Source organism: Lingula anatina, chromosome 1 (assembly GCF_051362555.1).
Source record: "Lingula anatina isolate TDL-2025a chromosome 1, LinAna3.0, whole genome shotgun sequence".
NCBI lineage: Eukaryota > Metazoa > Brachiopoda > Lingulata > Lingulida > Lingulidae > Lingula > Lingula anatina.
Window position 1 is genome coordinate 46,409,919 of NC_141767.1, and position 24,054 is coordinate 46,433,972.

The 24,054-nt window shown below is 35.2% G+C and overlaps 2 protein-coding genes across 11 annotated transcripts in view; one reads left to right on the forward strand and one right to left on the reverse strand.

Moving 5' to 3' along the window:
- Window position 1: 1 nt before the first annotated feature.
- LOC106153262 (mediator of RNA polymerase II transcription subunit 25) lies at window positions 2–20,937 on the forward strand. Of its 9 annotated transcripts, XM_013527119.2 has the most exons (23): window positions 3–416; window positions 1,846–1,891; window positions 2,395–2,519; window positions 2,854–2,952; window positions 3,361–3,481; window positions 3,889–3,954; window positions 4,254–4,335; window positions 4,892–4,981; window positions 6,294–6,422; window positions 7,381–7,491; window positions 7,939–8,111; window positions 8,408–8,483; window positions 8,805–9,807; window positions 10,118–10,283; window positions 10,634–10,831; window positions 11,082–11,153; window positions 11,902–12,027; window positions 13,547–13,621; window positions 14,836–14,925; window positions 17,875–17,952; window positions 18,576–18,681; window positions 19,195–19,337; window positions 19,574–20,937. In XM_013527119.2, the coding sequence occupies exons 1-23, from the start codon at window positions 295–297 to the stop codon at window positions 19,787–19,789; spliced, it is 3,513 nt and encodes a 1,170-aa protein (XP_013382573.2). In that variant the 5' UTR covers window positions 3–294; the 3' UTR covers window positions 19,790–20,937. The 9 variants fall into 9 exon arrangements, with proteins under 9 accessions (XP_086855983.1, XP_013382573.2, XP_013382576.2 ...); XM_086999857.1 differs by lacking the exon at window positions 7,381–7,491 and having other exon boundaries at window positions 2–416; XM_013527122.2 differs by lacking the exon at window positions 6,294–6,422.
- Window positions 20,650–24,054, reverse strand: part of LOC106153263 (uridine 5'-monophosphate synthase) — an 11,060-nt gene continuing 7,655 nt past the window's right edge. For both annotated transcript variants that reach the window (XM_086999861.1, XM_086999860.1), the window contains exon 11: window positions 20,650–22,597. In XM_086999861.1, the coding sequence (XP_086855987.1) occupies window positions 22,404–22,597 (194 nt within the window). In that variant the 3' untranslated portion in view covers window positions 20,650–22,403. The remainder of the gene's footprint in view (window positions 22,598–24,054) is intronic.

The window sequence follows — 24,054 nt, forward strand, 5'->3', positions numbered from 1 at the left end:
CAGTGGAAGGATAAGAGTAAAGTGGAACTTCCGCAGCTGTAAAACAAGATAACCAAGCCTCAGGTGCCTGTCCGCGAACAAATCCCGGCGTTTCCTTAAAGCATTTGTCGGCAAATAATGCAGGGTTAATGATTACCACACAGAATGCCGTTTCCAAACACGGTGTTAGTTCTCAAAGACTGACTGAATTAAAATCTGTAGATCACCGTCAACGTGAACATATTGCTCCTCTTGCAAGCTGTAATTTGTAAACACTGAAAGAACGACACAGTAACCAGAGTAAGTTTTGTGACAATGGTTGCCGGGTTTTCGGGCCAGGATCCTGTCTCTGATGTGGTTTTGGTAGTTGAAGCTACAGCCAACCTTGGAGCCTACTTCGATGATCTCCTGAAATCGTACGTTCTGCCCACTCTCGAGTAAGTGTTTCTGCAGCATGTGTTACAAATGCTCTCCAGACTTAATGGTGGTAAATAGTGAAATAAACAAAAAGTGCAAGCTTTTAAGTTTTATTAAAATTTTATTTACATTTTATTAAACATTAAAAAACGTGTTTTCATATATTGGAGGAATTGATCCTTGACTTATATTCACTTTGTTAAGTGAAATGTATTATTTCTTTTGTGATATTATTTTTGAATGAATCTGAGCCACACAATAGATGGTTTGTGCATCATGTTTCACTATCTCATTAACCACAAGATTATTAATTCCTTAGATAACTTAAACTACTTACCCTATTATTTAGGATTAAAGAAATGTTAAATAATTGATCTTGTCCACAAAAACACAGACTTGATAATGCTGATGGAAACATAATCTTCATTAATGGAGTTAATGACTCCTTGCCAAATATGTGCAAATATTTTGTGAAGGCCTAGACTCAAACACAATGAATATTGGTTTTTCCTGGTGTTGTGTTCTAAGTGTATGAAATAAAAAAAAATAAGTTGTACAGACACCTGTTTGTTCAAAGATTACTTGGAAGTTGTTTTGTCAGGTTAATCATCTCATTTGCAGCTAAGGCTTCATGTTTATCAACTTGGTTGTAAAAAAAAATTAAACTGTTCAAATGAGAAAGAAACATTACTGTTATATGGCCTCACAATCAAGTCTTGCTCATTACAGTGGTTTTGATATTGATAAAAGGTCATGGTAATTGCTTACTAATTGACAAAATCAATTTTCTGTATTCTATAGTTTGACAAAACTGTATTACATGATAGATATGTTGTTGAAAAGGGAAAAATAAGACAAAAAACGCAAGACAAAAGACAACCTTCCCAACATGACTGGTTATTGTCAGTTGCCTGCTAGTCATTGAATTAAAAAGTCATCTTTACTTATTCAAATCAACTTTGGGTTGATATCACTGTTGTAAAGAATACTGACACTAGTATTTAGTAAAGGAAAAGCCTATAGTATGTTATTCACAATCAAAGAATAATGAGCTTAGCACACATGTAATGATATGTCATAGGGATTCAGCAATTTGTGTTGTATTGTATTGTATGATTATTTCAATTTAGATGTTCTTCCTTCTTCTCATTATTGGTATTTATAAAAGACAAACAACGGATGTGCAAGAAGCAGTGAAACTGTCCGTAATTGAGTGTGATCTAAATTACATGTAATCTGAGCATCGAGTTTGTTGTTGAAATACTTGACTTAATTTTTGGGAAATAAGAGAAGGCAATTGAAAATAAGTCTTTTGAAAATAAGATTTTTTTTATGTATAGTACAGGTAAAGCCTGCAATATTTTTCTCTTCCACAATGGGAGAAAAGATCAATTATGCCCATTATGCTTAAAGTGGATTAATGAAACTTATTTGTGTTTTTAATTTCAGACACTTTGATGGTGGCCCACCTTCAGAAATTGATTATGGCTTTGATGTGAGTGTACTTAGATATTGTCAATAATTATAATTCCTTGTTTGCTATAAAAGGCAGTTGTACTTAAATATGTTTTCATTTATTAGATTCAAATCAGTGCTGCAAATTATGCAATAGTAATACATAATGTTGCATCAAAGTGTATGGTTGGTATTCATTTTCACATTAAGAATGATAAAAGCCCATTAAGAGTGACATGACCTGAAAATAAAAATTGAATGTAAATGTAGTCAGTGGTTTACTTCAGGCTGAGAGACTGGGTATATTCTTCATACATATGGATGTTTTTCACCAGAGCTAGAATCCAACAACTCTTGTTCATTGGGTCTTAGCTAGTGGACCCATGGAATATAATACATTCAGCGTTTATCTAGTCAATTTTTCCCCATTACAGCATTTTACAGTATATATTTTTTCTTGTCTTAGATGTTTTACCTTGACAAAAAAAAAAAAAAAATAGTTCATATATACTTGGTTAATGCAGTTTAATTCTGTGTCTCCAGTACAACTGTACCCTGTACAGCCTGGTAATGTTTGGTGCGGCAGACTGTGGCCCAGACCCAGCAGCCAGGTGCCGAGCTCCCACCACCAGCACCAGTGAGCTGCTCTCATGGATTGATGGTGTACAGTAAGTACATGCATGAAATGAGAATGTTTGCTGTTTAACATGTGGTTTAAGTTTGAAATCCGTGGTGATGTAAAGCATTTGTTTTCAGGGATACTTGTGAATTATAAGCAGACTCATTTAGTTGAGGAAAGTGTGTGGGTAAGAAAAAAGATGAACTTTTCTAATATGATCTAAAGTGTGCATACAGTGAGAACAAGGTATTGATCAGGTATCATGAAGTCAACAAATTGACTCTGAATTGAGTAAATTTTGTTAGTCTTCTTGTTTGAAATATTTGTGCCATGCAATTGTCGTAGTATCAGTAAATACTGTCTATTTGTTTGCTTTGTTTTAGGTTTGTAGGAGGAGGAGGTGAAGAAAGAAGCTTTGTGGCAGAGGGTTTAAGCACTGCTTTGCAGATATTTGACGATTACAACAAAGTTCGTGATCAGAAGTAAGTGTGTGGACCCAGAATTTGGCACGTAGGTTTGTGGTACATGTATTCAATATCAAAGAAAATCTTTTGATTCATCCATTCTTTTAGCTAAGATGAAATGGAACTAAAATTTATTCTACTGTTGGATCTTATGTTTGAAACAGAGGTCACAAGATTTTGGCCTAATCACAAGGTCTTCTTCAGATGAACTGAGATTGAGTTGACACCAAGTCATGGTGACAATCTGCAGTGATAATATTGAATGGTTTTAATACATTTCTTTGTGGCTTGTGTAAGTGATTTTTGATGTAACCCTAACCCTGCTAAATGTGTAAAAATATTTGAATATTAAAATATTAATCTAAAAGCCAAAGTTGGGCACAAAGTAACAAGTATTTTTTTTGTTTGCTTTTTTCTTTACAACAGTACTCAGACCAACAAGTATTGCATATTGGTATGTAACTCGCCACCATATCAGATTCCCAGCCAAGAAAGTATCAAATATTCTGGTTACAATGCCGAAGACTTAGCACATATGATGGGACAGGTAGGATAAGATCCTTTCTCCGAGAAAATTTTATGAAACAGAGGGTCTGATTTGATAAGGATAGTCAAAGTAATTGTGAGCTCAATGTAAGACGGGAACTGTAATATACAGAAACTATATTGCTTGCAAATTTCTTGTCAAAGCAAAGTAAGATGTAAATGTTATATTTCTCACATGTTGGTGTTACTTATTCCCACGACTCTGTTAAGTAATGGAACATAGCAATCTATTACTGTTAAGTCTTTTCTTGAAGTGTAGTTTAGAAGATAAATTGGCAATTTAGAGCAAAGAGTGAATTTGATGATGGGTTCTTTTTTTGTTAAAGGCTTTTATGATAATGCAATTGTACTTGGACTGACACAGATCAGACTCACTCAGCTGTGTTTGATTCATTTTCTTCTATTCAGAGAGGGATTAACTTATCAGTTATCTCACCAAGAAAAATCCCATCATTATGCAGATTATATGACAAGGTAAGAGAATATGTTTATTTACAGTTAAATGTATGTTTCGTTTGTTAATATATCTTGGATGTGATCTGTCTCAATGTCATTATTTCCTTTTTTTTTTCATTTTTCAGGTTTTCTTAAATGACATAATGTTAAAACAAGACATCTTGGCATTAAATCCAAACATGAACCATAAAAAGAGAAACTAAGCCAGAGACAGCATGTGCAGTACATTATTTTTTGCACAGATACAATATCATTTTAGACTTACATTAATAGTCATGTATTATATCATTATTTGTCTACTTGTAATTCTTCTATAGGCAAATCATGATCACAGTCCACCTAAGGACTACACAATTGATCCAAGACATCTAGTTTTATTGAGGGGATATTCTTTACAAGGTAAAATTTGTGTGACACTGTCCTTGTAATACTTTCTAAATTTTACAAAATAAATATATAATCCAGAAAGTTTTTTTTTTATTGTAACACTTCCAAAAGATATAGAGGTACATAGAACTTACGTGTTATGAAGTTGTTGAGATAGTACATTGTGCTCTGTTATCTGAAACCTTTCAGTTTTCTTTCTTGAAAACTTTTGCTTTTATTCTAAAGGCATTTGTTATTCTATTTGAGTAATATATGCCTGCTCCGTTATCCATTTTAACAGAAGTTGTCAACTTGACCTCATTTAAGCATAAAAGACTGGTCTTTACATATATTATCAAGGTAAATGAGCTTGTGTTTACAAGGTATTTACGAGTTTAGAACTATTTGAGAGGTGGTTAATAAGTGCTTGTCAATGAATATTGTTGTTGACAACAAAGAGCTTGTCAAATTATATTTTTACACGTAAGTGCTATATACTGTGCCTTCAGGTGCATATATGGGCATTTTGAAACTTATGATAGATATATTTGATGCAATTAGTCATAATTATAAGTGAATTAATGTTTAGAGCGCCCACCAAGCCCGGGTGGAGATAAAATACAAGACAAGTCGATTCAAAAACTCCCCGCCAAAGTTGGTAGCCCAGCAGCTGGCAGTGGTAAGAAGAATTTTTTTTCTGTCTTATTGTTTTAACTTCAATTTTTGTGTGATGACTTTATATGATGTGTTTGTAGTCTCTGAAGATGTTAAGTAAGAAAATGTATCCTGTTTAGTGTGCAAATGAATTGGTCTCGAATCTCCCTTCCTTATCTTATTTCTCTTTGAATATATTAGGTGTTATTTTACTGAGTGCTGCCCTTGTCCTGTTAAATAGATGTTAGCCCCAAAAAAAAAAAAGAACATTTTATCCCAGACACAGTAAATATTGCAATTTTTATTTTAAATTAGTCTGTGATTCAGTCATTATAACTAAAACTGTCAACTAGCAGGATATAAGAATTTTTTGTTACTTGTTATTCTTTACCTGGTAGTAGATTTGAGAAGACATAAATGTTTTCCAAGGGTTGAGCTTTTTTTTATCACTCTTTTCATCATTAAGATGCATAATAAATGATCAGTTTTTTATCTCAAATTCATCATTCTTTTTGACCAAGATTAAGCAAAATTAAAAAAAAATATTTGCATTATACAGTACTGTGTATTTTGACCAAAACAGAAAAAAAGAAAATGCATTATAAGCATGCACCCTGTCAAAAACAAATGTCTCATCTCAGATATGCAAGCTGTTCTGTCTATTCTTTCATTTGCAACAAGAAGTTCCCTAAACATAAGCAGTGATAATATTAATTATGGTGAGAGTGTATCCAATATTGGTTGATGACATTCCTCAGACTGGTATTGGAATGACCGACTTCTAGGAAGATGATTTTATAGTTAGGGCCCTGTTGTAGACTTCTTGTAATGGGGATAATCTTGTAATGTAAAGTCAAACAACATTTCCTTGGATTTGGAGGAAATGGAGTCAGAAATAAGTCAGCCTACTCACTGAGGTGCCGGCACAAACGAAAGCTGATAAGTTATCCACCAATAGCTTTTTCCTAAAATGTAATTTATATGTAGGTTTCATTCAGTTTCACATGTATAATACTGTCCACACTAAGTGGAAACAGCCAGGACGCTAATGGAGCACAAAAAGCAAAACCATAATCATGTGATTAGCATACCTTCCTATCGACAGGTTTTTGATGTGGTATCATTGCATCATAAAAGTTGACTTCACTTTCTGCCATTAGTGTGTGTGTGGGGGTGGGGTGGGGGATTAATGCTGGTATTCTCTTTTCAATGCCATTATTTAACTGTTTGTGTGTAGGGAACTTCTCACTATATAGGACATAGGCCAAGCTGATGAACCTTTTCATTTTATTGTCATAGTTCTGTGTTATTCCTCCTCTTCTCTCTTTCTTCCCAAGCTTCTTCAGTTCTGGCCTCTGCTCCTACTGCTGCCACTGTGTCAGGTAGTCAGACTCTCTATAAGTCTCTAGGTGATTCTGGATTCCGAATACCAGTCCCTGCTAGTGTTTCTGCACAACAGCCACAAGGTGGGTGGTACATGGGGTCCACACATTGCTCAAGGAGGGGAGGGGAGGAGGTCTTTAAAAAAAAACATCACAAATTTATGATTTGGAGTGTATGGTGAAAGTTCTTCAAAGCTCTTTGTGTTTACCTTTATTCTACTTGGTTAATTTAAAAAAAGTGTTACTTCAAAGGAAATACTGATTTTATAAGTGGTTATGATGGAAGAATTTAAGCGATTTTTAAAAAATTGAAAGAAAGATTCCTCCCTGGGCAAAGAAGTGGTCACATGTACAATAGAATAGTCACCCATTACTCTAGCATGACTTGGTTTGTGGGGATATTATTGTTATTATTATGTTTTTGTTTGTTTGTTGAACTTTCTGGCCCTGGGGTATTTGAAATACTGGGAGCTGACTTTGAAAGATATATGTTACTTCAGTATCCTTGTTTGTGTATGTTCTTAATGCATGCAGGTCACAGTTATTGAATACTTATTTGAAAAAGTACATATATCTCAATACATTTTACTCTGCATTTGCTACTGCTGTGTGCTGTGGGCAGCTGTATGCAAGCCTTGTAGGACATAGATGTTGACGAGATAGTAGCTTCTAATCAGTAGCTTAATTTTATCTGCAGGAAAATATTTTACTTTGCTACTTGTAACTGTTTCAGATATAGTATGAAAAAAATGAGATAAAGTTATGTTGCATATAAACATCTTTTGGACACAAATTTCAAACTATTTACTTCGATCCACCACAGTTTGATAACTTTTACAGCTAAAGTGACCAAACTTTTCATGCAGCAACACAAATGTGAGTTACATTTGTCATAAGACATTCAGTGACCTCAAAGCCACCAAAAGTATCATTTTCAAGAGAATCCTACATATACATATCTGAAACTGTTACCTTTGTTTTCTGTTTGTCTTACTATAAATGTGTGTCTGTGAGTATTTTTAACTAAGTGTTAACCTTGCAGAAGCTTCTGTTTCACAATCTTCTGCTCCACAACCAACTACTCGACCCACAGGGCCTGTCACTTCACAGCCACCGCTTATGTCACAGATCAGATCACCCATCTCACAGACACGTAAGTGGTTCATTCATTTTTTCTATTGCCAAGGACATTCATCCAGCCTGTGGTGGGTTTTAGGTTGTCATGCTGTTCCTTTGTGTCTAAATACTTTTTCAGATACTTAACTTCTATCTGCCACTGCTGAGCTCACACTTGCATGTACTTTGGTATTGGTGAGAAATAGTTTAAGACAAAGGGAATGAAATTGATTAAATTCTATTAATTATTTGAAATTTTGTTGATTTGGCTGTTTTTATTTGTAGTTTATTTTGGTAAAAAAAATCAAGCGTGAGCTCAGAAATGTTTATGTATGCTATATTAGTTGGTTACTAATTTACAATAGTATTTCATTCTGCTTTCTGTAGTTATTAGTACTTTTGCTAGAAAATATCCATGTGTACTGCACTGTTTATCATGGCAGTAGGAAAGAAAGGTCATCCATTAATTTATTACTTTTTCTAGAAACGTCTTCTGCTCCGGGCCCACCTCATATATCATCAGGACCAGGAACAATGCTACAGCAACACCCCACATCTATTGCACCGCCAGCTTCTCAACCTACATCTGCCGCCAGTGGAATGGGGCTTCAAAGGCATCCCCCACCAAATGTACTTGCTTCAACACAGGCACAGCAGGTAGGCCTGAAACTGACAGGGCACAGCACTTGACATGTCTCAAAAGCATTGAATTAGCATGTTGAAAATTGTTTTATATTGTTGCATCATTCTTGTTTTTGCTTTAAGAATATTATTTGTTAGGTGCATAAGTTAAAGGTATTTACAGCTCTGAAGAATTGGAGAGTGGGCCTTTGTTGAATGTTACCACCAGGTTTTATCAGTGTTGAACAGGTCTAAGGTTTTTAAAAGGGGCCTCAGAATTGTTTTTTATGTCCATTCTTTCAAATTATTGAGGGTACTTTTCTATGTTTCAGTTGACCACAACTTTGAAGGGTCAAAATGCTAAGGAAGTGACAAAGATGATATTGGAACAAACTAAGCCTGGAAATAGTGAGTTTTGGCATTTTAAGTGATATTTGGATATTATGAAAAAAATTAATTTAGTCAAACATTTCATACTGTCAATGATTTTCTTTAATGCTCTCTAAAATTGTTGTATCAGAATATTTGCTACATGATATCAGTATAAGCAGCTAGAAAATAAAACTTATCTGTTCTAAAGATCTGAAAAGGTGTGATTGCACCAAAGTTTCTACTGCATTTAGCTGTTTGTTATTTTCATAATTTCCATCATTTTTATTCCAATACAATTTTTCAATATCCTAAATCCAATATAGCCAGTGCTACACAAAATTCTTACTTATTTTGTAGTACGCCCTTCATCCCAGTTTACACAGCAACTGCAGCAGCAGCAGCAACAACAACAAGGCATGCAGCCTGGGCCAGGTCCTCCCCTCTCTCAGCAGCCAGGCCTACACATGCCCCCTGTCTCCCAACCCTTACCCATGGCATCTTACCAGAGCCAGCTGCCCACCCAGTCCCAGCCCACCACATCTCTAACCAGTGCCACGGGAATGGGGACAGTGATGAGCTCACAGGCCTCCCATCAGAATTTTCAAGGTGGTGGGATGAAGGCACCACCCCAGCAAGGAGGCATGATGGTTGGTGGTGGACAGTCTGGCATGATGACATCACAGCCAAATATGATGACACCACAGCAGCAGCAGCATATGATGACATCACAATCTAATTTGATGTCATCTCAAGCTAGCAACATGATGATGACTTCATCACAGTCCAACATAATGCCCTCTTCTCAACCAAATTTAATGAGTTCACAGATGAACATGGGCAACTCACAAATATCTCAACCAGGTATGATGTCAACCCAAGGAGGTATGATGACATCACAGCAACAGCAACAACAACCACAACAGCCAGGAGGTCCACAAAACGTGATGGTCTCACAACAGAACATGATGGCACAATCTCAAAACAACATGATGCCAGCGCAGAACAATATGGGGCCATCTCAGAGTGACATGATGACACAAGGGGGGATGTATCAGAATCCTAACATGCAGAGTGGTCTAAGAAACCCAGGTCCACCCCAGTCTCGGATGCCCATGCAGAGTAATGTCCAGCCTGGTGTACCTATGGGGCAAATGGCAAATCAGCCCCTGGATATGTTAATGGCGGGCCCAGGGGGAGGCCTTCTTGATAACCCTGCTTCAAGAGCTGGAGCCAAAGATCTGTGGACTGGTGCTTTGGAGTGGCAGGAGAAGACTAAAACTGGAAATACTACAGATCCTGGTGCTAAGATTATAAGATCTCTACCTTGTAAAGTTTATATCACTCAAGGGGAGCAAGAAGTGTGAGTTTAATTTTGATTTTTTTCAGTAACTGATCATTCTGTTCCTTTTAGGTTTAAGCAAATGTGATATAGATTAGGTGTTCCTAAAATATATTTGAAAGTTTATGATTTCGGTACAGATTTAATGATTTCAATAGGTGTTTTGTAAAAGTACAGATTGCATTTGATCTTAGTCTGAAATGAATTGTTCAAGTTAAGCATCTGAAAGATGAAAATTTTGCATCAATTTAGATTTTAAGATGTAATATTTAATGATATCCAACCATCTTCTTGCTGTAGATATTTATATATTTTTGATTTATTTTTCCAGCAATGCTTCAATATGGCCCAACAAGCTCCAAATGCAGCTGATACCCCAAGCTATTCTTCAGTCCCTCCAGTCTTTGTTCAGAAATTCCAGAACAGTTTCATTCCAGTTTGCAAACACAGACAAAGAGGCAATCAAAAGCTTGTACAAAATACTTTCTCAAGGCTTTGTGAGTGGACAACATGCTATTTTGATATTATGCTTATTATTTATTTATTAGGTGTAAAGTATATTCAGTTTGTATCTTTAGAAATGAACAAATATGATCCTATTAATTTCATTAGTACTTGCTCTATGTCTACAAAGATAGATGTACATGATGGACAGCTGCGCTAAATTGTATAGATTCATTTATGTATCTTTGCTAATAAGTTGGCTTGGTTATGCTTTTTTACTACTATTACCAATGATGATAAAGTATCAAAACCTATATTAAGTTTCAAGTATTGGAATTAATAATTGCATCAAAAGAAGTTTTGGACTTCACAATATAACCATAATGTCCATAATGTCCTTCAGGCTGGCTATATTCACTTCCCCACTATGTCTCAAGTGGATGTTCGTGTGGTGCTCCTATTGTACAGTACAAAGATGAAGAAGTTTGTGGGACTGATTCCCAATGACCAGAACAGTTTCATCAATGGCATCAAGATTGCTGTCACCAAACACAAGACAATGCAGCAAATGAAGATGCAGCAGCAGTTACAGCAAAGAGGGGTAGGGACTACTTTTATTGTTTGTTTGTCAAGTGTTTTAGAGAAAAACTTGTAACAGAGGTGAGAAAAGTATATAATGCGTATGTGTTTATAAAATGCTGTAACAGTGAGAGTTACTATTTTAGAATTACCATGTCATGTGAATTTTTTGTTTAATGGTATAAGTTGCTAAGGGTTAGGCATGGTCATGCTGTATAAGAAAAGATTGAAGTCATTACCACAACAATGTTTTGCTGTCTTATATATTTTAGATGATGAATCAAATGGCTGGTGGTGTGCAGCAGCCTCCACAATCCCAACCTGGAATGCAAACACCACAACAGGTAAGTAGAAGCTACCCTCCAAGTTTTTAACTCCTAGGGTCTTTCTATGAAATTAAGCAACAATAATATATAGATAACTGGTTAAGCTTGTAATGGTTTGCTTTAGTTTGTTGTATAATGCCCTTTTAGTGATTTAATTGTTATAGTATCAGTCAATACAATGAGTGTAGCTTGATAGGAAATACAACCCTCTTGCACAGATTACACTACACATGAAAAGGATGATACACAAACATATAAAACAATCTATTTCAAGTTAGTAACAAGCTCTTCACATGATTTCATTATGCTTTTTGAAAAAGTTTACTAGAATGGCTGGGCTGTGCCCTTTTGTTGATTCAGATTTTACATGTATGTGATAGTACTTAAAGAGTATACCTAAATTTTAGTAATAGCAGGGGGGTAGATTTTCTTTATGGAACTAGCTGCATGAAATAAGTAGTATTATTGTAAGTTTTTATGAAAATTGTTTAAATGGTGTTTTTTAAAACTGTAGCAGTTATTTTTATTTATAGTTTAGAATTTTTAAATTATTATTTATTAGTTGTGGCTGTGGCTATGTCATTTGGTTTAAAAGATCCAGAGTTAAACAAAAAGATTGACAAAGAAATGTCAAAGAGACAAGATTAGACTTCCAGTGTTGGTGTCAGTTATAACCTCTGAATCAGTTGATATGCTTACAGATGACAAAGTCTATTCCACATTCTTATGTAGATTACATAATTTTATTTCTTTTATTTTGATGTAGCCCTTGTTGGGGCAAAATAGCCAATTCAGTCAAGCTGCCACACTGACAACACAACAACAACAACAGCTGCAACCTCAGCAGCAATCACAACAGGTTGCTCAACAACCACAATCACAACAGTCTCAGGTACAAACTGTAGGTGGATGGCTGTGTATATCCTTGGTATTGTAAGGCTTCATCCTGACATTAATTGCATGCCTGCTGCTTGCCACCAATGCAAATAGAAACATCTTTCAATGCAGTCTTCCCTTAGTATTGTTCTGCACTAACCCATGTTTTATCGTGATTGATTCTATATTTTCATATTCTGATTTTTGAATTGTTGCATTTAAGAAACTAATTTATTACGCCATATTCTCTATGAGTTGAATAAAGGGGCTTTTATTTATTCATACAATACATATTTTATAAGCTTTCCTGTGCCAATGAATTTCGTGATTTTTATCCTGCATGCTTAATTTGATTGAAGGCCTCATCACAGTAGAAACCATTGTTTACATTTCCCAGTAGTTATAATCTTGATGAAGAATTTTAATCAGCTTTCATGTCTTAATTTTTATAGGCAAAAGATGAGTGACCTTGGCAGAATTTTTGTTTATAAATCCTATGTATACGAATGTGTTTTGACAAAATGATTTTTAAATCCGTTTTATTGCATGATTTAGGTATTGTATTAAGTATTAAGCATTGTCATCTTTTATCACTAGACATAGCTGTGGGTGGTTTGACTTGTGGGTCAAAGGTACAGGTCAAGTTTGAAATTGGTTTTGATCAGATAAGTCTAAACATATTTTCTTTTTTTTTTTTTTCGTTATCCTCCTCCCCCCCCCCCCCTCCCCCATAACTTTGTACTTATTTCTGATAATTTTGCCATTGTTTATCAGGTGTAACTATTACAAAACCCTTGTGCCAAAGCTTCCAGATGGATATATCTGTTCCGGCAACTTTAGACTGGGTTTAGCTGTAGGTGCAGCTAGTCAATCTACTGTTTTTTCTTAATATTAAACCTTATTTAGGTTGTCTGTACATTTGTCATTTTAGCTGGCTTGTGTAAAATCATTTGAAGAAATTGTTTCCATTTGTTTCATTTAATTTTAAATTCTAATTATGTGCATTTATCAAAGTGCTCTTTGCCTAAAAAGCATGGCCTGTGTTAATCCATACTTAGATGATATAATCATTCCCTGTTTTATGATAATTTTTATATCTCTTTCAATAATATGTCCTTTTCTTTAACCTCAAAACATATTGATGCCAAAGCTATTTAATATGCTGCAAATTTTAGCTGCTTGCTGATTTTCACAGATTATTATTATAATTACTTTTTTTACTTTTTGAGAAAATGTGTTTTACAATTATCTCACGTCACCAAGAACAAAAGAGGCAAGATTTTTTTAATGTGCTTGAAGGAGTGCATTATAGGAGGAATAAGATTTGAAAGGGAATAGCTGAAAGTCTATTGAACATCCAGCAAGTACTGCCTTAATGTAATTTTATATTTAGAATTATTAAATGAACGTATGAACTTCAAAATAAAGTTTTGTTTGTCTGTATGATTTCTTGTGATGGTGTGTTATAAAAATAACATGTCATTACTAGAAGGCAAACAGACATGTTTAAATAAACATATCATTCAATATTCCAGATGATGGGGCAAGCAGATCAGTTTAATCCTTCTGGCCCCATGCCAGGCCCTGGACCACAGCAACCACAACAAAGGGTAAATATACAATTTTTTTTTTACAAATGGTTAAACTACATGTATATGTGTAGAGGACAGACTGAATTCATTTATCCACAAGGTAGATATTCTTAGAGAGAAACAAAGGAGTGCCAGGTAATTGTGTGAGAAGATGGTAGGTTTTTGTTTGCTGGTATTCTTATCAAAATGGTTGTGAGAAACAGCAGCTTTCCTGAAAACTTACCCTGTCTAACTTAGTGTGATATTGCATTATTTCAAATGGTTGATGTAAGATGTTTTCCAGACATTCTATATATTAAGATTGAATTTTATTTTTTATTATTATCTGTGTATTAATTTGTGTCTGTTACTTAGGCTTCATTCACATGCAATGTCTATTTTCTAAATTCTATTTTCTATTCGCGGTATGTCTTATGATCATGGTCTGTGCCCTGAATATCCCACGGCGTAATTACTGGCAGCGCGAGTCACTTACTATAAGTAACTGTAAGTAACTGGCTCGCGCTGCCAGTAATTACGCGGTGGGATATTCAGGGCACAGACCGTGATCATAAGATAGCGCGAATAGAAAATAGATTTTTAGAAAATAGACATTCCATGTGAACAAAGCCTTACTCTGTGATCAATGATGATTCCAATTTGCAAATATGATAATTATTCAAAAATATGTTTTAAGATGTTGGGTAAAACTCTGGTGATAGATCAGTAATTAATCAGAAGATTCAGTTACATTGTTTTATATCAGCTGTATTTTTCTGTCACTGTGTATTGAAGAATGCCCTGTAACTTCTACCTTTTGTTACACAAGAAATTTATGCACTAGTATTTGGTCTGGGATAAAAGAGTGTAAGCACAAGATGTGGATGTGGCAGAATGAAAACTGAGTTGATTTTATGAAATGTGCATATTAACTGAAGCCTGAGATATGCAAGTCTTGCTATGCATGGTGGATGAGATGAGATTAGATGTTTTCATAACATTTCTTGTAACGCAATTGATGACAAACTGTGGTTGCATCTTTTAAGTGTTGCTGGCATAAAATTAGCCAAAAAGCTGTGAAATCACAGTCAGATCAATGGAGAGTGAAAAAATTAGTTTCCCTTTTCTTTTTCCAACTGAAATTTAAAATTATGAATATTAGAAAATATTTTTTAACCTCTTGTGATAAAGATGCTAACCTGTGTCCAGACCTAGATTGCCCCCAGGTTGATCTAACTTCTTACTTCTCTTAGATACCAGCTACCATGATGGGTGGGCCACCTCTGCCTGGACCCCCTGCAGTTGGACCCCCGTCAGTGCCCAGTGGCATGATGGGTCCCCAAGTATGAAGACTTTCTTAGAATATATTTGCCATATCTTTAATTTGTGATGCATGGTTCAGCTAGAATGATGCTGGTGTGTAGCAAAGGACAGTATCAGCCTGGATTTTGCAGTGTTATCATGATGATTGTTTCTACTACAGAATGCTTCTTGCTTTTTCACATTTTGTAGTGGTAAACTCCAAATTCCCAGATGGTGTTCGACTAGAAGGGGGTAAATGAAAAATGTATGTACTTGACGTGGGTGATTTATATTTTGAAGCACTTGTCCAAATCCAGTTGCTACTGTACTTCATGTCAACAGGGCAGTCTATAGAAGTCTACAGACCATTAGTGGACTACACTGTCTGTTTAGGCTGGTGGGTTATTTGTTAATGCTATCTTAAGGGTGTGATATTTGATTTTTGTCACCCTCTGGGAACATTGCATGCGAGTTTCCCCAGGCAATAACATCAGTTTATATGCTTTAGTGCAGGGTTGCCAACTTTACAGAATGTATAGCCCTGTCATTTGTTATAAACAGTGGTCATACCTGAAAACAATAGAAATGGGTTTAACAAATTACTAAGACTATTGATAAATGTGTAGAGCTGGCAAACCTAGTAGTAGTTGTACCTAACCATAATATTTATTTAAACCAACAGGTTCACAGTAGACCAAGCTCTGTAGATGTCCTAGAAGATTACCTATACTTTTTTATACACCTCATTCTTTGAAAACCTTTAAATGTTATTTTACTGAAAAGAACATATTTTTCACTTTCATTAAAAACCATTTACTATTAACTATGGTTTTTAAGTAATCAACATCAAAAGAATTACAGAAATTACTTTTCAAAACTCTAGTACTGCTGTATTTGTTGCACTTGTACAGGTATCCAAGGAATGAGAATGCTTTTATGTATGTGAAGCTTAACAGTATACTTTATCAAGATTTTATTTGATTTAGCTCTTTTTACCCCTACCTTGACAAAAAGAAACTTGTTTTTATAGTTTTTATTATTACATTTTAATTTAAAGAACATTGTAAGGGATCATTAACCTAAATGAAATATTCATACTGCTACTCAATTTGTGAAAACTAAGATTTTACCAGATACTTAAGATAATAATTATGTATGAATGTTACATATTATGTGTTAGTGTGTATGCTTGCATGCAAAAAAGAACATGGAAAATGCAACCAGTTTTCTATAAATGGGCAACTTTCTGTTTGACAACTTTCTGTTTCCAGGTACTGTGCATGCCCATCTTTTAGAACTAGAAGTTTGTTTAGTCTTGCCCTATGTTGCAATCATTGAGGCAGTAGTTATCACCTTGGGGTTTGTTGAAGCAAACCTGACGTAGAATATGCATGTATGTTTGGTGCATGGTGCCTGGTACTTATGTGCGATATCTGCAAATGTATCTGATAAGATTGCAATATGATAAATATATACCTATTTTGGTGATTTGTCTGTAATTGTCCAGTTCGAATTACTAGGTTATATAATAACTTTTGTGAAAACAGGAATGTAGACATAACTTTTGTTAAGCCAGAGAAGCCTAAGTACCATTTATTGCATAGTTCTTAATAGTATCCATCTTAATGCTGGCATAAAAGTTAGTTGTCTTCCAAAAATAGATTTTCATTATGAGTATAACCAATCATCCCACCAGTGTTGTCCAAAATTGTTTGGTTTTCAATTCTTTAAATGCTTTAATTTTCATGGAATTTATTTGGAAGTTGTAATCAAAATGTTCAAAAAAGTGCTTCCATACAAAATGTTTTAATGATGATTTATTTTAAATATGGTTTAAAGCTTGTGAGCTTTTATAAATGCTAGCTTTTGCTGTGATTGGTATACCAAATGGCATGCTAAAAAAGCTTGTGGTCATTTTTGATTTTTTTATCAGAGAAAAAAGCACAAAAGATCAAAATTAACTGATTTTACTGAACACTAAGACTGAAAGATTGTAGTTGCCCTTTAACCAGCCTTGATTTATGAGAGGACTTTATAAATTGACAGTAATAATTACTTACTTTTTGAATTTCAAATACTGGTCAATGCACTTTTCATGTAGACCTATGACTTCTATTTATTTGTCTTTCGCGCTTACTTCAAGGGAAAGAAATCCCACAAAACTTGGCTTTCTAATCCTATTTATGTTGTTACTGTTGCCATCTGACAAATATGTTCTTTTTATAAAGGGTTGACTTTTTTATGTACAGACACTTTAAGTGTCTGTATGTATTATGATCACTTGTCTGTCCATATCTCTGTCACTGTCTGACACATTTAATTGATTCATAGATTTACCACCAAACTTAATTTTTTGTTTTAATTTATATTCACCATGAGATTTTGTAACTAAAGGTAAAATTCGGATCAGATTTTAAAAACGCAATTTAACAACAAAAATAAGGCCCATCTTCATGTTTATTTCAGTGCTATTGTGGAAAGATCACACCCATTACACAATATATTTTCTTACACAATCAATGCTATTGTGATGAAGTCTGACAATATTCTTCAGCATAATTATTATTGTAACAAAATCTCAATACCTCTAACATATAAAATTTTGCAATGTTTAGGCTAATTTCATTGACCTGAGGATTGGCTTGGAATCAACTTTGAAACTTTTGTATATTGGAATATTGATGTAATGTATGTTTCTCTATGTTAAAATTCATAAAGGGTTTCTGTTTTTTATGAAAATTTCATAGTTACCATGACTTTTTTCCTGATTTTTTTTTTTTTTTTTTTTTGCTTGTCTGTATACTTGCCAGCCCAGCTGTCTAATTTTGAAATCATTACAGCACTTCAAAAGTTACGCATGTTAGATATTACAAGCTTTGCATGTATGAAGCTCCACTATTTCCACAAATTTTGATAAATTGAAGCAGGGCGGTCTCTCAATAGTCTAATATTATTGATCCTCACTCTTATCCAATGTGTCCTCTTTATAGCAAGTGTCCAATGTGAATCAGATGGGAATGGCAGGCGGAGGGCTTACTATATCAGATCAAGAGCGCCAGGCCAATCTGGTAAGCATGCAGGGTGGCAGGGTAGAGAGGGGCCAAGTATACATGTGGGGCGCTTGCTAGCATGTTTAAATTTTGCCAATGCCTAAATTATTTTCGATAAGTCACAGAAAATTATAAAAATCTGTTTGACAGTTTAATGAAAAAAGATATTTTGTTGTATGTAGGATTTTTTAATGGAAATTTTGCAGTAGCTCAGGTAAATTGCTATATATACAGAGAGGTGGGGGGAGGGGTGCAGGTCAGTGTTAAGGAGGGAAATAATTTTATTTGTAGTTTTGAGGTATTGAATTAAACGGAGAATCAGAGTGCACTTTTTAGTTTATACATTTAAGGTATATAGGATTTGGATTTTTGATCCTCAGTATTGTATTGCCGGCTCTCTATTTAAGGGTCATTTTCTTTAAGGTGATATAGGTAAGCTTATGGGATTTTTAAAACATTCTTCAAATGTTTTTTTACTGTAATTATTGTGGAGAGAGAGTTTGCAGGTTTTGAAACACAAGGATTGAAATCAATGTCAACAGTATATGAAAATATTATACACAATATACATACATATACCATACACATAAAATATACACCAAATCTTTTTCTATGAATATCATCTTGTGGTCTATTTCCAGTCAACAATTCCAATGCTCCAGAGGGCGCTAGCTGCAGCACAGGCCAAGGAGAAGCAGTTCCAAACCCAAAGGCAGATTGATGAGGCCAGAGCCCAGCACACATTGGGTAGGATGGGTTGTTAAGTTAACATAACATTAGAATAGATTGAAGAAGATGCGTTGAAAATAGTAGGAAAGATTTCTGGATTGACCAAGATAAGTTCAGATCATCTGCAACATAGCACTTTATCCTTTGAAGTTGATTTTAAATGAGTGCATTTATTTGTGTCAAAACAAGGCAAATTGTGTAATTGATGAGCATAATGTAATTCAAATGTTATGTTAGAAATATTTGAAATGGATAAATTGTAAAAATAAACTGAAACCTTATTCAATATAAAGAAATCTCTGTAGCATTAATATTTCAGGTGCATAATTTTAGTCATGTTGGGTCATTTTCCTATTCAAGAGTTGATGTAGGGAATAGCAGCAGAGGAATTGCAAAAAAATGTTCAGCGTTATCTATGTAACTGGTTAATACAGTGATTTTTAACTTTTAAATACAATTTATCATTATATTTTAAGCTTAAGGGTTCGTTTTACCAAAGCACCTAAATAAACTTGTACAATACGTTTTCAGTTCAACAAAGACAGCAACAATTGCAGCAGGTTCAACAACAGCAACAGAGATTACAGTTGCAGCAACAACAGCAGCAGCAGCAGCAACAACAACAGAATCCTAGTAACCCACAGCTTAAGCAGATTCTCATTAATCAACAGCAGGTAACACAGATTTATTGGAGAAATGGGGAGGTGTACACACAATATGTACCAGCTATATTAGCCATTTCCAGGGTATTCATTGCTCAGTTGAGTTTTTTGGTGGTAATGCTTTTGTCAAGTTACTTCTGTCCTTGATATTATAAGAATTTAATGATGATGCCCCTTTTATTAATGTATGTCAGACAGTGAACAGTCGGAACACCTTTATAGAATGTTTATGCTCAATTTCCTTTTAGCAACAAGCACAACAACAGCGATTACATCAGCAGCAGTTGTTAATGCAGCAGCAGCAGCAACAACAACAGCAGCAGCTGCCCAGAGGTCCTGGGCCCCAGGGCATGGGACAAGGCATGGGACAACCTGGCATGCAACAATCAGGCATGGGGCAGATGGGACAACTGGGACAGAGTCAGCCATTTGGGGATGGATTTGATTTAGAATCCCTTCTGTAGTGGTCTAAGTAAACTGAGATGATGAACATTTGTGTTACATACTAGCTAGGCTAATGCTATTTTAAGCCATCATGTGGAAGTTTTTTTTGCTGAAGGAAATGTTTTTCATTTATTTTTGTTTATCCATCATTGGTTTATGAAGTTTATAAGTCATCAAGCTTGGTTGAAACATTATCTACCATCTGGTTATATAATGTTGGACAAAAAAGAGCATATTGTATAGAGGACTGATTCAGATATTTGGGTTTAAAGATAATGTGGTAGTAGACCAGTGAAATGAAATATTGCACTCATGTTGCAGAAAGTAGCTTTTGCTTCATATCAATTCTTGACTACTGCACTATCCTGGATTACAGCTGGCCAAATGATCTGGCCTAGAAGTTAACACTTTCAGTCAGAAATTCTTTTGGAAAATTGACCCACAATGAATAGCTTGCTATGTATGGCATTTTCTGGGAACTGTTTGGAGACCTGATCAGTGGTCTAAAGATTACCTCTTATATTTATAGCTGGGAGGTTAGACTGAAATAAGTTCTTTCAGTGGCGAGATGGTATGTGTAAGGTCTTTCATTTGTGGACAGGCTTCAGATTGTCTTTTTATATTTGAAGAATATTTGATGGAATGAAAGATATGTAAAAAGTGCATTTTAGCTAAATAATACAGGATATCCTGTTTCATTGTTTATTGTACAAGGTGCAATACATAAAAATGTTAACCATACCATTACCTTCTTGCCTGTATTATTGTTAGAGCATTTTGAGTCATTTTTTTTTGTGAAATGCACGCCGTTGTTAATTTGAAGGACTTGTTGACCTTCAATGATCTACCAAACTTCTCAGCAACTACAGATCTCAGTACATAGGCACTAATAATTTATTTTTCAAACAAGGCAAGTATCAGGCATTTTGGAATGCCTTTTTTTCACCCAAGTAGGAACTATATTACCAGCTTGATGGGAGGATTCTTTATCAAAAATACACTGCAGTTGTAAATAATTTTTTGATTGCCAACAATTATTTTGTAAGTAACAGAAATATTCTTAAATACTTAATTAGCCTAGCTAATTTCATTATAAGTATGAAATTTAATGCTTACATTTGTAAAGTTAATTTCACGAAACGGTCTGAATAAAAAAAAAATTGCAACAGTTGTGCATTCTATATTTTTCCGTGTACAAGTAATTTTCATACAGAAACTTGGTGCAACAAGTTTTAAAAATTAAAACTTCTATTGAGTGGTAGCAAGAAAATTGAAAAGGCTGGGTACCCTTTAGTTCTATTCTATACATTAAAAGTAAAGAGTAAAGGTATCAGTGTGGTTTACATTAGATGCCTGGTCAGTTTTGGCCCTGACAAAAACTTGCTACATAGAAATGCTACATAGAAATATAACTTCAAAGATTCCAAAATAATATATTTAGAGATACGTTTGGCTCACTGAAAAAAGTGAGTCATTACCATATTATGCATTTCAGCACCAACAAATTATCATTGCAGAACATCACCTGTTGCGTCTCATTCTAATGATATACCTAAAGTGAGGTCATATGAAAGATGGCCATGTTAAATGCAATGGTTCATACTTGTTAGAACCATGCAAGCCTCAAATTCAATACTGTATTTTTGAAGTTTTCCTCTAATTGAAAGATGAAATTGATAGTGTCCCTCAACGTCTTGTAAGGTTTACAGCTCATAATTAGGGCGAAAAAAATATATCAGATGATTTCCTAAAAAGTGACTTTATTATGCTTACTGTCCTACCTTAAGAATGATGGTGAACAACAAAAAATCTAAGTATCATTTATTTTCAGAAAACAATACCCAACACACATTACTGCCATGCAGCAAGAAAATCTTGCATATTTGTAAAATATTATACAAACTTGTAAAAAAAAATTTTCTAAGCAGTGATCATACTTTTTTGTATTATCAATCAAACTGAACCAGCCACTTGTCCTTCATGAAAATATGCCTTGGTTGCTACAAATAGCAACAGAACATGTTGCTTCCTTTTTTCAATAACTAGTCATAAAGCTACAATTACTACTTTCAGATGTCACAAGTGGCTAAACATATTGTGGTTTGCAACATGAATTAGTGAGGCCAATTTGGTAACTACATCACGTACCTGGCAACTCTAGCGGATGTTAAAGTTGAATGAAAAAATGCTGCACATTAAAACCATTAAGCTAATAGAAGGCCAGAGCTGACAAGGTCTTCCCTTCATGTAACTGTTAGAAAATATGACACAAATAAGCTTATCAGGGCCCCGTAGCTCAAAAGCGTCGCGTATTGTGAATAGCAATATCGCATAGAGGCTACAATGTATTATATGGGGCGAGTTACTGAATCGAGACGCTTGCGCTCGGTCGCAACGCGTGATGCTTTTGAGTTGTGGGACCCAGATATTCAGAACATCTTAACACTACATCATAAAGTATTTTATGGCCTGAACTTTACCACCCATACAAATATATTTCAGGAAAAGCTTGGATTTTAAATGGGTTAAAATTATATTTTAACCTGCTACTATAGTAGCATTATCTAAGATGGAGACAGAAACCCACTAATACTCAATATTTATACTGCTATAACAGTTTCCCTATCCAATTCTTTATGTTTTTTGCATCCTCTCTAGATATGCATTGTACCCAGCTTCTTGGAATGCCTTAGCAGCTACAACTGAATCTTCAGCTTCCGTGATGCCACGGCCCACTATGATGATGTCACACTCCTTGTCGCAAATCACTTCTCTGGGGGTCAAATATTGCTGGCCCAGGGAGTCCTTACCACGAGTTAATTTTACTCCTGAAAGGAACAAAAACTAGCTAGTACTAAATAATTAATTTTCAACGTGTAAATTTACAAAAACTGATAGATATCCACTGTAGAGTATGAATGCAGTTCAATAAGGTATTTTTTCATGGTACTTTAAGCATATACACACACTGGACAAAAGAAGCGTCACCCCCTAACTCAGAACAATAAAAGTAGGCAGATCTTGGGTACTTATAATGCCTGGTCAACTTATAATGTGACTTATGAGTATAAAACTGCTATACCATGGAATTGTATTGCTGGTCTTGTACATGTACAGCAAATGTTATTCCTGTCTTCCTCCAATATGGCAAGATACAGGTAATTATCTAACGGTTATAGGTGCAAGTTATTAACCTGAAGAGGCGGAATATAAGCGATGTCAATATATCGATACAATTGAATTGTTTAGTCAGAACCGTGCAGAGGGTCTGGTCTCGGTATAAAAACACTGGATCAAGAGACAAATTGTCTCTGATGGGCCGTCCAAGAAAAACTACTGGCCGTAAAGACCGACGACTGATTTTGATGTCCAGGTTGTCAAAGTTCGACACTGCTTGTCAGTTGACAACACAGTGGAACAATTTCACACATAAGAATGTGTTTGTGAAAATTGCTAGGCGTCGGCACCCTGAGCTTCAGAGCTAACTTGACACTAACCTCTTCACTGTAGCCTATCTTCATCATGTCAAGTAACCTCTGACGAAAATAGTTTGACCTAGTTTATATAAGCCAATCAAATCCATGTTTCAAAATTTTTCACCAAAGTTTGGTGAAAACGCTGATTGGTTGACCGTCAATCGGCAATCCTCGGCTGATTCCGCAAGCTCCATACTAACAACAACGTTATTGTCGAGTGCGGAGACATCCGAGTAGTTCCGAGTGTATTACCGTACACAAAGAAAGCAAGGCGAGTGACTACGAAAAAGAATGTGTTAAGTTATCTCTTGATTCTTTGCAAAATATGAGTAAATCGGAATTGAAACCATAGGGTCTAGCAGTTTGAGGCCCTGCATCATTATCTACTGAGGGACGATGTTATTTGCGTGCTGCCCACAGGTTACGGCAAGTCCCTGATATTCAGCCTTATCTTTGATTGGTCCGGATTTGAACAAAGCGCGCTTTGACTCGTTCGCGTTCATTGGCTAGATAGTTTAATGAGTCATTGAGTGCGGGCTTTTAAATTTGATTGGCGGGCGGCGGAGGCAATCGAATCTGGTCAGAGGTTACTTGACACGATGAAGATAGGCTACAGTCAAGAGGTTAGTGTCAAGTTAGCTCTGAAGCTCAGGGTGGGCGTCGGTTACATGCTCATAGAGTGTACAGCAGGGATGCAAGACTGAAACCTCTTATATCGTTACAAAACAGGCAACTTAGAGTGAACTAGGGTCAACAGGATCTGGAACTGGACAGTCCATGACAATTGGTCCTATATATTTTTCTGATGA

Bases quoted from the DNA above. Each gene is read 5' to 3' on its own strand.
- LOC106153262 (XM_013527119.2), top strand. From the start codon at position 295: ATGGTTGCCGGGTTTTCGGGCCAGGATCCTGTCTCTGATGTGGTTTTG. The intron at 14,926-17,874 runs GTATGAAGACTT...TCCTCTTTATAG, and splicing joins GTGGCATGATGGGTCCCCAA to CAAGTGTCCAATGTGAATCA. The intron at 19,338-19,573 runs GTAACACAGATT...ATTTCCTTTTAG, and splicing joins TTCTCATTAATCAACAGCAG to CAACAAGCACAACAACAGCG.